The sequence below is a fragment of the Aythya ferina genome, assembly GCF_964211825.1.
Source record: "Aythya ferina genome assembly, chromosome: 19".
NCBI lineage: Eukaryota > Metazoa > Chordata > Aves > Anseriformes > Anatidae > Aythya > Aythya ferina.
In genome coordinates this window covers 1936612-1949369 of record NC_140309.1, presented here as the reverse complement: position 1 = coordinate 1949369, position 12758 = coordinate 1936612, and the positions used below count along the sequence as shown (strand labels likewise).

The window sequence follows — 12758 nt, the reverse complement described above, 5'->3', positions numbered from 1 at the left end:
AGGAGGAAGTGAATTTACTGCATTGGAGATATGTACAGTGGAAGGGACTTCCAGAATTTCAAGTCTAATTTCCTACTCATAGTGGGACTGCCCACCAACACTGGCTCAGTGAGGCCATGGCTTTACCTAGCTGAGGCTTCAGCAATGGGAGATCCACCAGCTCTGTGGAAACCTCTCCCAAGGTTGCATCACCTGCCTGGGCAAGGAGTTTTTGCAATGTTTTGCAACCATTGAAACTGCAGCTTGGAGCTGTCATTCTTAGTACTACCTTTTCACCCTAAAAATCATTCTTCTAGACCAATCCTTAGCCCAAACTGGCCAAACTCACCACATACATCTGCTTAGAGGACTTGTTCACTACTGTTGGTACCTTTTGAGTATTCCTTCATTCTGATTTTGACCATATCTAATCCTTCATCTTTAATGTTTTTTTTTTAGGTGGACACAGCGAGTGAAATGGAAGAACTGGATGTTGACAGCATCTCTCTAATGCCAGAGACAGGTAGCCAAGGCCCTGCAAAGCTCCAGGTCTTCCTGGCTCGATACAGGTAACGTGTCACCTCATTAAGGTTAGACAGGTTATCTCACACTTGCCTAGTTTACCCTGATCTATGACATGAACCACTGTTAAGGATAGCTGTCAGGTTCAACCATGTACCTGACTCATCTGTTGGACTTTTTTTTGGTGACTTGCATTTCTTCCACATGCAAAGCCTGTGCATTCAGCATAACAAAAATATAGCAAGCTCGTTAGCTATTCAGCAAGCAGCACTGGTTGAAATTTTTCTTTTGAAAATGATTTTGGATGGAAAATTGAGTTCTGAATTGACCCATTCCTTGGTCTGATTTTTAGAGAATTGTGTAGCCTTCTCCAAGAAAATCTTATTCCAACAATTAAGAAAACTTCAGCACAGAATTCCTGAATTGAGTTTTGGCTGAAATCTTTATGGTTGTTACTAAAAACAATGTAATACTGAAGAAGGAAAGAATAACACCAGATTTTCCAGTTCATTTTTGCTGTCCATTGAGTTGCTATGGTCAAAGCCAAGTCCCTCGTTTCAGTTCCAAGAATGTTGGCATATGATTCAGCTTTTAGACTGTGGACTGGAAGGAGAAGAACTGAGATGATTCTACACTTGTTAGGAGTAGATCAAATATGACCTGTGTGTTCATGTCCTAGTCCTGTGCCCATAAGGTCTTGCTCAGCTCAGAAAGGATAGCATTGCTACAGCATGCTGGAAACCATTATAATGACTGAAGAGCAGAAATTGGCAGTAGATTCTTACAAGTTTCTTTATGAGGCTTTTTCCTCTACTAGGCTCTCTGATCGGCTTGTGGGTAGGTAACTTAGAACTATCTGGAGCCCAAATACTATCACCAATGCATTTATTTAACAATTTAATGTACTTTTGGACTGCCATTTAAAATGTGGAGTTACAGCACTGGGAGTTGGTTCTTGACAACTTGGATCCTAAGGACTGGGTAATTACGAAGGCTAGAAACCTTTTTTTTCATTCATATATAACATTCTGCACAAATCAGCTCATTCTTAGGGTTTGAAACATGGGAATTTTGAGATTCTTTGCTGTGCTTATCCCCGACAGTTGTATGGCTGGTAAAGCATGCTTTACATGTTTGAGGAGCTTTGATTCGAAGCAGTTATGTGCATGAAATGTAGAGAACTGTACATAAGAGTTAAGAGTGCAGGTGAATCTAAGGATGTCTAATTCAAAAATGCAGAATCCTAAAACTTATTCAGTTGATATCATCTGGAGAACAGCAGGCACTCAGGTAAATCAAATCTTTTTAAAACACTTTCTTGAGTCACTCTGATCTGTTACTTCAGAAGTCAAAAGACATCTCTTCTGCCACTCAACAAAGCACTCCTAGCTGCTATTTGAACATGGAGCAATATAATGTTGGTTATATAGAAAAGCATAAGCTGGAGGCTTGACCTTTGTGGAATTTGCTGCTTACAAAAGGTGGGTGCAGCTAAAATGTAAGCTGTTCTAACAGCATAGCTTGAAGGTGTTGCTATGAAAGTTGCTGTATGAAGTAAGGTTTTGTTTTGTGACTATTTCAGCTACAATCCATTTGATGGACCTAATGAAAATCCAGAGGCAGAACTTCCACTGACCGCTGGAGAGTATATTTACATCTATGGAGACATGGATGAAGATGGCTTCTTTGAAGGTGTGTTCTAGTGGCAGTGGAATGTGACTGAACTGCTGTGGAGATTTGATCCCATAAAAAAAAATAAATTAGTGAATCTTAAAAGCTCAAGATAAATGTTTCCTGTCCAAAGCCAGTTTGCTAGTGGGAAGAGCAGGTTCTGTTGGAAAAGAGTTTATTTGCATCATGATTAACGTCTAAAATGTGAAATCCTGGTCTGGTGAATTCAGTGAGAGTTTTGCCATTACTTTCCATGGAGAGGACCAAGTTTAACCTATGGGTGCCTTCTGCAGGTGGTCTCTTATCCTCTTTCCAGTGTCTGCCTACTGAGCCAGGGACCACAGGCAGTTGATAGTCTTGATCACCTCTTGCTCTTTTGGGCATAGTAAGGTGTAAGCTAAGCAGTCTAAACCACAGTCTTTATACTGTTTAGTGTTATACAGTGTGCTTCTCTTTTGGCACCTTTGAAACCATGGTTCTTGTTGACTAATGGGTGGATGGAATTGAAACAAAGAATTCTGGACTGTAAATTGTAGTGAAATTTCTTTGTCGAGTTGACATACTTATGGGGATATAGGGACCTGATTTATTCAGGTGCTTTGCAAGAGCTGAGGCAAATGCATGCCATGTTGCACTGCTTACTCTTTGACTGTCTGTTTCTTTCTTTCTATTTCCAAGCTTCTCATGTATTTATTTATTTATTGTTTAAAGAATAAAAAGATTATTCTTTACTTTTTTTTTTTTTTTTTTTTTTGCTTTCCCTGCGTTCAGTTGATTTGCTGTAGGTAGAATTTGAAAGTAGGTTCAGTCCCTATACAGTGTTCATTTAATACTGATTTGATGGTTCTTGCACTTAGATGCTGTGGTATCAGTCATCCCCATGTGTCCTTTTGGGACATCTTTATTACAAAAGCTAGCATAGCAAAGGAGGGAACTAAAAAGAAGGCCAGAACTGAATACAGAACTGGATAAATGGAATTCCATGGGGAAGTACTGTGAAAACCAAAACTGTTTGGCCGGGAGAAGACATAAAATAGCTTGCATAGTTTGTGAAAAATAGAAAAAGACATTTAAGTTAGTAAAAAAAAGCTGTGAGGAAGAACAAGAGAATAATGAAGTAGGAAAAACCCTTAAGCTTAACCCTTAATTACAAAAAACACTCTGTGGTTAGTTGACTCTGAAGTGTGTAGTTATCTCACAGTGAGTTATCTCACTGTGGACATTGGGATGTAACAAGAGCAGCTGTAGGAAATGGAGCAAACTTGCCCAGGGATAACATCCCAGAGCTTTTTTCATTCCTGACTGCAGTGCAGTTATGACCTAGCATAGAAATTGTCACATTGTCTTCACAGATGAGTTGGAAGGTTGAATGGTAGGTGCAGTGGTAACAGGTTTCCTGTTTTTTGTTTAGGGGAGCTGATGGATGGCCGGCGAGGGCTGGTCCCCTCCAATTTTGTTGAGCGAATTTCAGATGATGACCTCATGACGTTTCTGCCTTCGGAGCTGAATGATCTCACCCATAGTTCATACCAAGAGAAAAGTTTTGTCAGTGCAAGCACCAGCAGTGGAGATAAGAGTGATTTCTCCATTGAAGAGAGTAGCATCAGTCCGTTGGTCAGTAGAGCAGAAGGAGACCAGGAGGAAGCTGTTAGTCACACAGCAGTGCCTTACCCAAGAAAACTGACTTTGATCAAGCAGCTTGCCAGAAGCATAGTTGTAGGCTGGGAACCACCACTTTTGCCGACTGGCTGCCCAGACATACAAAGCTACAATATCTATGTGGATGAAGAGCTACGTCAAAATGTGAAGAGTGGCTTTCAGACCAAAACAGTGATTGAAAAGCTGGATTTAAAGACGAAGGCTTACCGTGTGTCTGTGCAGAGCGTGACAGAGCAAGGCAGTTCTGATAAACTGCGATGCACTTTCTTTGTGGGGCAAGATATTTGTTTGGCACCAACTATGCTGAAAGTCAGAAGCGTCACTGCCACATCAGCAGAAGTCACATGGCTTCCCTGCAACAGCAATTATAACCATGCAGTGTATCTCAATGGGGAGGAATGTGACATAACAAAACCAGGGGTCTACTGGTATGCTTTCCGCAACCTGCAGCCAAGCACTCAGTATGTTGCCAAGCTGGAAGCCCGACCCTTGAAAACTCCTTGGGAAGAGGTTCCAGAGGGGCAGGAGCAGAACTCAGCTGTGATACACTTCACTACCCCACTAGCAGGTATCAGAGCAGTCATGCCCAATGCCACTGTGCAGGAAGTGCTTGGGGAAGAGAGTTCTGTCTGAACTTTGCTGTGAAACCTTGGAGTAAAGGGAAGCAAGGTTTATTAGGATCTGAGGTGTGAGATGCTGTACTGTTTTGTCTTAATGTTTTGTTCTTCTCTTATTTTAAGAATTTATTACTTCTGTTTTCATTTGCTCTGAGAAGACATCCCCTTTGCTGATTTGAGCAGCATGCCTCTTGGGACATGGACAATCTGTTTTGCTGTGACCTGCACTTACCTTGCTCTAAGGGTTGCTGCATCTTGGCCTCAGCTACTTTTGCAAAGTTTTGTTTTCTGTGCATTAATGTTTTCACAGAACAAGAGCACCTTATTTGCTCTGGTTTTGTCTTGCGCTTCCCAAGGCTTGGGGTTCTGCAGTGATGAGTCTGGTGTGAGAGTTTTCTTTTTGATACAAACAGGGGTTTAATTTAGTGTTATGCTGTAGTGAGGTAAGCAAGACAAAAGTCTGTTTGTTTTCTCAAAGGTACGCCTGATGCTCCTCTGGATGTCCAGGTAGAAGCTGGTCCCTCGCCAGGTATCCTAGTTATCAGCTGGTTACCTGTCACTATTGATGCCGAAGGATCTTCCAACGGAGTTCGAGTCACTGGTTACGCTGTGTACGCGGACGGACAGAAGGTATGGAGCTGATACTGTGCAAGGCTGATGTTTGTGCAGGTGGGTGGCTGGGGTCTGGTGCAGGGTCAACGGGGCAACCTCAGAGCTTCAAGACATCGAAAGCAGCCACTGACTGTACAAGTCAGGCATGTGATGAGTGTTAATGTCACTGTGGTGCTCCTGTGACCTGGGCAGGACTGAGAGGTACTTTGTGTATTCATGAGAAGTGGAGAAAAAGGATCATGCTCTAAAAAGGGAGGATTTTTTTTTTCTACTGGGAAGGGACTTTTCTGATTAATACTTCATTAGCATAGTGCACAGGGGCTAACTTTACTGCAGGTTGGTAACTTAGGGCAGATCCAGATTTGTGGGATCCCAAGTGGAGACCCAGTAACTGCAGAATGGTTAAATTGCTTTGTGGTGGCATCAGTAGGGAGTTTCATCATTCCTCATATGGGTGCTTAGCTTGTTAATTTTGATTCCAGTCTCTTCAGAACATAGTAACAGTTCCTTTCTGTGGACTGTCTTTCATGTATGTTTTTTATCCCAGCATTACGGTGTCTTCCTTTTACCATGTTTGTGGTGTGCCCACCTGAAACATGGGTGGGGAAGAGGCATAATGGTGCTGCCTCACCATGGTGCTGCCAATAAGCCCCAGGAAAGTTAATAACTCATCTTTGCCAGTGATGTTATACCCAAAAGCTGTGACTTTCTCTTTACTGTTAGGGGACACTTGTTAACTTTGGGTTCAGGAGCTACCATTCTCAGAAAGGCTGAACTGGGCACAATAAATAACTGCTTCATGGTTCTTTGCTTGCAGGCAATAGAAGTTACTTCTCCAACAGCTGGGAGCATTCTTGTGGACTTGTCCCAGCTTCAAATGTTCCAGGTGTGCCGGGAAGTTTCTGTGAGAACAATGTCTCTGTATGGAGAGTCAGTAGATTCAGTTCCAGCCCAGATTTCCTCAGTCTTGCTGAGAACATCTCGTCACTCTTCAAATTCAGATTCTGCTGTTTCTACTACTTTTACCTCTAGACTACCCTGCAGAGATCCTAGGGGCTCTCTGTCTGCACGCAGCCCACCCATGCACCAGACAGTGGCACTCCTGCTTCAACAAGTTTCCACTGATATCTCAGATGCCAAATTGACTGATCTTTCTTCCAGCCACGATGGCTCAGCACGATCTCTGCCAGAGAAAGCTTCCTCACCACTGCACCTCTACTCTCCCAGTACTTCGTTGGTGCACACCATAGACACTTTCCCAGAGGGATCAGGCGATGCACAAGACAAGAAATGTCTGACTGTGCCTCCTCAGCAAGCTGGCAGCACAGTGTTCCCTGGTGAGGGCACAGAGCCTGGCTCTTCAAAGGAAGCAGAATTGAAAAGCTCAGACAAACGGACAGAGGTGAAGGTAAGCTTAATGTCTCGTGCCTCATGTGCTAGGAAGGAGAATGAATCATTTTGGGGAATGGAATGACGTGCTGCTGTTTGTCTTTCTCCTGTTGTGATGCACTGTTTTGTTTGGGCCATCGTCCAGTGGTTGGCAAACCAGGAAACAGCATTGGCTGCTGTTGTGTACCTGCAAGAGCAGAAGAACCTCACTACTTGATTGCATGTGTGCAACCAGAGCATGAGTAGAGTTATGAAAGCAAGAACTCCTTGGGCTTGGATGGTGAAAAGGATGTTCCTACTGTTTTTCATGTCGGTGTTAGTCAGGCATTGCTGTTGTCTTTGACTTCCAAGAATCTTCTCCAATTGGGTGGACTTGTGCAAGGCAGACTAAGCCCTGTAGCAAGAAGGGGCACTGCCCAGTGATGTAGCTGTGTGTTGTGGTTTAACCCGGCCGGCAGCTAAACACCACACAGCCGTTCGCTCACCCTCCCCCCTCCCTCTCTGGGACAGGGGAGAGAAATGGAAAGTGAAGCCCCTGAGTTGAGATAAAGACAGTTTAATAAGACAGGAAAATAATAATAACAAAAATAATAATAACAACAACAATAATAATAATAATAATACAATGGTGATAATAGGAAAGTAATAAAAATATGTACAAACAAGTGGTGCACAATGCAATTGCTCACCACCCGCTGACCGATGCCCAGCCTAACCCCGAGCAGTCCGGCCCCCTCCCCCTGGCTAGCCACCCCTATGTATTGTTTAGCCTGACGTCAGATGCTATGGAATACCCCTTTGGCTAGTTTGGGTCACCTGTCCTGGGTCTGTCCCCTCCCAGCTCTTACTGCAACCCCAGCCTGCCTGTTGGCAGGACAGAGCGAAAGGCTGAGATGTCCTTGGCTTGGTATAAGCACTGCTCTGCAACAATTAAAACATCGGGGTGTTATCAGCACTCTTCTCATCCTAAGCCAAAACACAGCATTCCACCAGCTACTAGGAAGAAAATTAATTCTGTTCTAACTGAAACCAGTACACTGTGTCATAGAATCACAGAATGACTAGGGTTGGAAGGGACCTCTGAAGATCATCTAGTCTAACCCCTCTCCCAAGCAGGTTTACCTAGAGCACGTTGCACAAGATGGCATCCAGGTGGGTTTTGAATATCTCCAGAGAAAGAGACTCCACCACCTCTCTGGGCAATCTGTTCCAGCGCTCTGTCACCTCCCTCCCCCCACTCCAGTAAAGAAGTACCCTCTCAGAAGCCAGAGCTCCTGTGCTTCAGTTTGTGCCCGTTGCCTCTCATCCTGTCACTGGGCACAACTGAAAAGAGACCGGCTCCATCCTCTTGACACCCTCCCCTCAGATATTTATACACATTGATGAGGTCTCCCCTCAGTCTCCTCTTTTAGAGGCTAACAGACCCAGCTCTTTCAGCCTGTCCTTGTGCGACAGGTGCTCCAGTCCTCTCATCATCTTTGTAGCCCTCCTCTGAACTCACTCTGGTAGTTCTATGTCCCTCTGGTACTGGGATGCCCAGTACAAACTGTCTGTCTTCACGCAGCTGTCAACAAAAAGAAGCAGGGCAGAAGGAGTCTAGCTGTCAGATTAAATATGAGATCCAGACCTGCCTAGCTTTTGCCTAAACTCACGGGGCATTTAGAAACTAGGTGCTGCAGTGTCTAAATCTCCTTTGGAGTCTGATCCTGTGAATATTTGCTAAGTGTGTCTGGTACATAAGGACAAAACTGTACTTCGTTGCAAAATGCAGTGGAGATAGGCTACCTTTTTTAGATGAACAGTTAGCAAAGGAGATGGCTGATAAAGGCCTGCCTGATTTACCCTCCTTGTTCCTGTTTGTGCAGCTGTACTCTCTGTCTATATTCTTCACAGAATCCCATTTTCTTCACAGCACTTACCAGCTCCAGGAAGTGCTGGGATAGTGTCCTCATCTCCAGCTCAAGCTAACCTGCAAGCTAGTGCTCAGGATGTTCCTCTGGAACAGCGGAATGGGAAATGGCCTGGTTGTATGGGTTGGGCTCATCTTGTTCTTGCTGCTCTAAAACTATTTGTTGATATGCTTCTGTGGCCTGTATGTGACATATGAGGTGGCTGGACTTGCACAGGTGCAAAGCACAGTGCTGTAGTGGAAGGGCCCACCTTCAGGTAACTCTAAGGAGGAGTTTGTTCCAGTACAGGCCAGCCTTCTATGATACAAAATTGACTGCCAAAATCTTCATGCACCGAGGACACCGAACACATGGTATTTCAGACAGAGTAGTGGGGTTAAGGGTCCCCTTTTGGTTCACAAGTATTGGATGACATTTCCCCCAGGTTTCTTTTTGCTCCCTGCCAAGAAAGGGCTGGGTGGGGGGTGCAGCAGACTGGTGTCATTCACCTCAGAACTGCTGGCAAGCAGGCCAAGGTTGAACTTCTCAAATTGTCCTTGAGGGGTCCTTTGCAGAAGAGTAGAAATAGAGCATGCACTGGGGGGTGCGCAGGAAGGTCCTGCAGACGATGCTGTTATCCTGGTGATGCCTTTTTTTTGGTTTGTTTCCCAGATGGAACAATCTGTAACCAAAGCACCTGAGCTAGAGACCCCATCTAACAGTAGCCTGAAGATACATATGGAGACCTGCTGTACATGCTCTGTGGAAGAGCCACTAAAAAGTTCCAGTACTGAAAGAGAGAGAGAGACAAAGGAGAAGCACTTGAGCCCAGAGCCTGTGCCCGCCCCAGGCCAGGCTGACAGGACAGAGGGCACCTCCCGAGATGCAACCACAGGTGGGAGCAGCTGCCAGGAGTTCCTGAGGTTGTCCCCTGGCAAGGAGGTGATGAAAGAAATGTCCAGAGTGAAAAGAGAGGTTTGTTTTGTACCTTGGTCAAATTTCTGCCTATGGAGGGGGATATAGATTGTATTTGATATCTTTTTTTTTTCTTTTTTCTTTCTTTTACAGTCTTAAGCTGTACCATTCTTTGCATGTTATAAAGTGTCTGTCAGTTTTGTGTATTCATGCACGTTTGTGTGTGCACGTGCCAATTGCTGCACTGGGTGCTGTCCAATTTATTTCTTAACACACTTTAACTGCATGTGTATGAGAGAATAAAAGTAAAATACTACTTTATTGCTGAAATAGAGAGGATGCCTGAGAGGATTGAAATTGTTTTTGTTTTTCCACAGCAAGAAGAAAAACTGTCTGAAATAGGAAGACGACAGCTTACCCTTTTTGCTGAGCACAACCGTAGTTCGGACCTTTCAGATATTTTGGAAGAAGAGGAAGAAGATGAACTGTCCTCAGAAGCTCTGGAAGAGAAGAAATGGGATTCAAGAGAGCCCTTTTACAGGGAGAATGGAGAAAAGGTAACCTGTAGCAGAGTGATGCTTGTGGGGAGTGCCAGTGCAGCCATCCCATGTCATCAGCTCACAGGAGAAGGTGCTGGTCTGGTTCCAGCACTCTCAGTAGTGCTTGGCTAAGTTCCTGCATGCTCTGCTTTTACTCCCAGCATTGTCTTTAAGCTGCTAAAATACAAGTTCTTCATGAGAGGGGAGAGTGTTTATATGTAATAAATTTGTCCGTGGTTTAAGTAGTTGGAAGAACACACGATGTAATGTGAACTTCAGAGCCCAGGGTGAAAAATCAATTGTATTGACCAAGTTCTTAATGTAGATGGAAACAGTGAGCACGAAGGAGTCTGTAAAGTCCACCCATCTATAGATTCTGTAGCAATCCACCATCCCTCCAAAGGGAAAATGGTCATGTAATATTTTGGCCTTAGTCCTGCACACACTCCTGAACATGAATCATGTCGTGCAGATGATTTTGTTTAAACCTTGGTGTTCTCTGAATGGAAGGATTGCATGCAGGAGCAGTGCAATGGTTTTGCAATTCAGATGTTACAAGTGAGAAAATACTGCTTAAGTTAAATTATGAGCAATAATTTATTCATGTTACAAGTTCAAACAGTTAAAGCTAGCTGGAGTGTTACAATGCATCTGCATCAGGAAATGTGCTTAAAACTGCATGACTGGGAAGGGATATATAATCATACAAATTATGACAGTTGAAATGAATGCACATGAGGGATGGTATTAAGGCTGGATAACTGAGAAATTAGAAAGATTTGCAGGAAATGTGATCTTCCTGTATTGCAAGAAACACCCTTATTTCTTTCATGTGATCAAAGAACAGTTGTAGTTCACCGATGCTGAACTGTGTGGCTCATAGCCTGCAGCACAGATGGGATGGATCTGCTGAGCATTAAATAGACAGCAGCAGAAATTGCAATGAATCTGGAGTAAATCTGCTGCTTTTTCCCCTTTTGAAGGGGGTTCTGCTTTGGTGGGGAGGGTGGACCTACAGGGCAGTGTGTCAGGAACCTGGTGGCTGGAGACCTGGGCTCCCTGGGAAGAACGTGTTGAAGCTCTAGATTGTGCTAGGAAAAAAAAAAAAAAGGGATAAAAACAGTTTCCCTGGAAGGAGAAAAAGGGGAAATGAGAACAGCTAGAAACACCATTACTAGTCACCTTTTCCTGGACATTTTATTAGCCTGAAAGTGTATTTGTTTGTTTGTTTGTTTTCCCCTGACAAAGAACTACCAAAAAAAAAAACCAACATGCACACTCCGAGGGGTTGAGCAAACTGGTGCTTCTTGACCTGGTAAAGTGATTGTTTTCTGTTCTGGCAATGCAGAGTTGATGGCATGAGTGTGACAAGATGCTGAATGGGTAGGAGGCATCAGGGGGAAGGAAGATCTAGGGCACAGAGCTCACTACACTGTTTTGTAATGTAGAGGAAGATGATGGCTGAAGTTGGGCCAAGCCTCGGCAGGCCTATTTCCTAGGCTTCTGCATATTTAGTAATGTTCTGGGTTGTTTCAGGTCTCCTCAGCTGACTCAGGGTTTGTGGGATAAAAGAATGGAGGGGTTCTGATTTTAAAAGTGTAATCTCGGTTATGGTGTTTAACTTTCTTCTTTATTATTAATGGACTACAAAGTCCCAGACCCTTCTCATGTTACAGAATTTCATTATTCTACTTCTTTCAAATACGAAACAGTGTTTTTCTTCAATATTTTTGTTTTCTGAGTCCCTGGATTCCTTTTGTCTTGATGTGGAAGCTCACACTTGCATAGCTGCAGCTTCAACTTGCTAGAAACCATTTATTATATTAAAACTCAAAAGCAAAGGCCCCAGTTTTGTAAATGTCTTACTAGACTGTTTTTTATGGTTGCATTTATAAATTAGCATGTTACTAATTTGTGCTAACAAAGTAGGGCCTTGAATGCTCATCGTATGCAGAGTTCTAGGAAGCTGAGCTTGTTTGGTCTGGCAAAGAGGAGGCTAAAGGGAGGTCTAGTAGCTGGTTGCAACCATTTGAAGGATGATTACAAGGAGGAGAAAGCCAAAGTCAAAGGGTGGCAAATAATAAAGAAACAGGCAACAGCCATGAGCTGCAGTTTGGCTCATGTTGGACATAAGTACAGACTTCCTTCCTAGGAAGGTGATGCAGCCCTGGGATGGATCTCATGGGTCAGAGGTGCAGGAGTTCCGTTCTTTGTTGTTTTCCAGCCTCAGCTAAGCAAAACACTGCTATAGTCTTTGTAACAGTCCTGATTGCAAGTAGGAGATTGCACTAGACACCTCTGGAGGTCCCTTCTAACCCATTCTAAATATGATTCAAGACCAGCTTTTGCTTGGAAAAAGTTATGGAAGTTGAAGTGGTCAATAGGCAGCTTACAACTGCCTTTTCACCCTGTCGTGGTTCAGTTTTTAATTATCTCTGCATGGCCAGGCTTGTGGCTGTAGCTTAAAACATCAGTATCTGCATATGCTTTGTTAAGTACTTATAAATGTTTTTAGAAAGTCATGGTAAAAATTATCAGGGAAGTTGGACCAGAGACCTCCAGACATATCTTCTAAGTTAAATTATGCTATGTTTCCAGGATTCTACCCTTTTATTTTACTATAAATGTAGTAAAAGGCAAAACATAACTTACACAGTTGATCCAAAACAAGTTCTAAAATTCAATGTTTTTCCAAAAGTGTTGTGTGAGCTGGTAGACTCTTTCCCAGATTGCAAGTGAGATAGAAGTATGCACAACCCCATTGACATAAAGGACTTTCATGTATATTCATGGCAATGCTGCATTAACCTGGATTTAGAGACAAACTGCTGTAGAGCTGGACCTTGACAGATGAGAGGAAAGGCTTGGGGAAGGTGCTTTATAGCAGAAACATCTTCAAGTTGTCCTGCTATACAGGGTCACTTCCTTATGTTCCAGTGTGAGGACAGAGAGATAAGGGAGGACTC

The 12758-nt window shown here is 43.6% G+C and overlaps 1 protein-coding gene across 7 annotated transcripts in view; it reads left to right on the top strand.

Moving 5' to 3' along the window:
- TSPOAP1 (TSPO associated protein 1) overlaps positions 1-12758 on the top strand; it is a 69543-nt gene that overhangs the window by 38275 nt on the left and 18510 nt on the right. For 6 of the 7 annotated variants that reach the window (XM_084492737.1, XM_084492735.1, XM_084492736.1 and 3 more), the window contains 7 exons: positions 439-548; positions 2084-2193; positions 3584-4399; positions 4927-5078; positions 5878-6468; positions 9011-9313; positions 9631-9810. In XM_084492737.1, coding sequence (XP_084348863.1) covers positions 439-548; positions 2084-2193; positions 3584-4399; positions 4927-5078; positions 5878-6468; positions 9011-9313; positions 9631-9810 — 2262 coding nt within the window. The remainder of the gene's footprint in view (positions 1-438; positions 549-2083; positions 2194-3583; positions 4400-4926; positions 5079-5877; positions 6469-9010; positions 9314-9630; positions 9811-12758) is intronic. The other variant, XM_084492740.1, reaches the window with a different exon arrangement.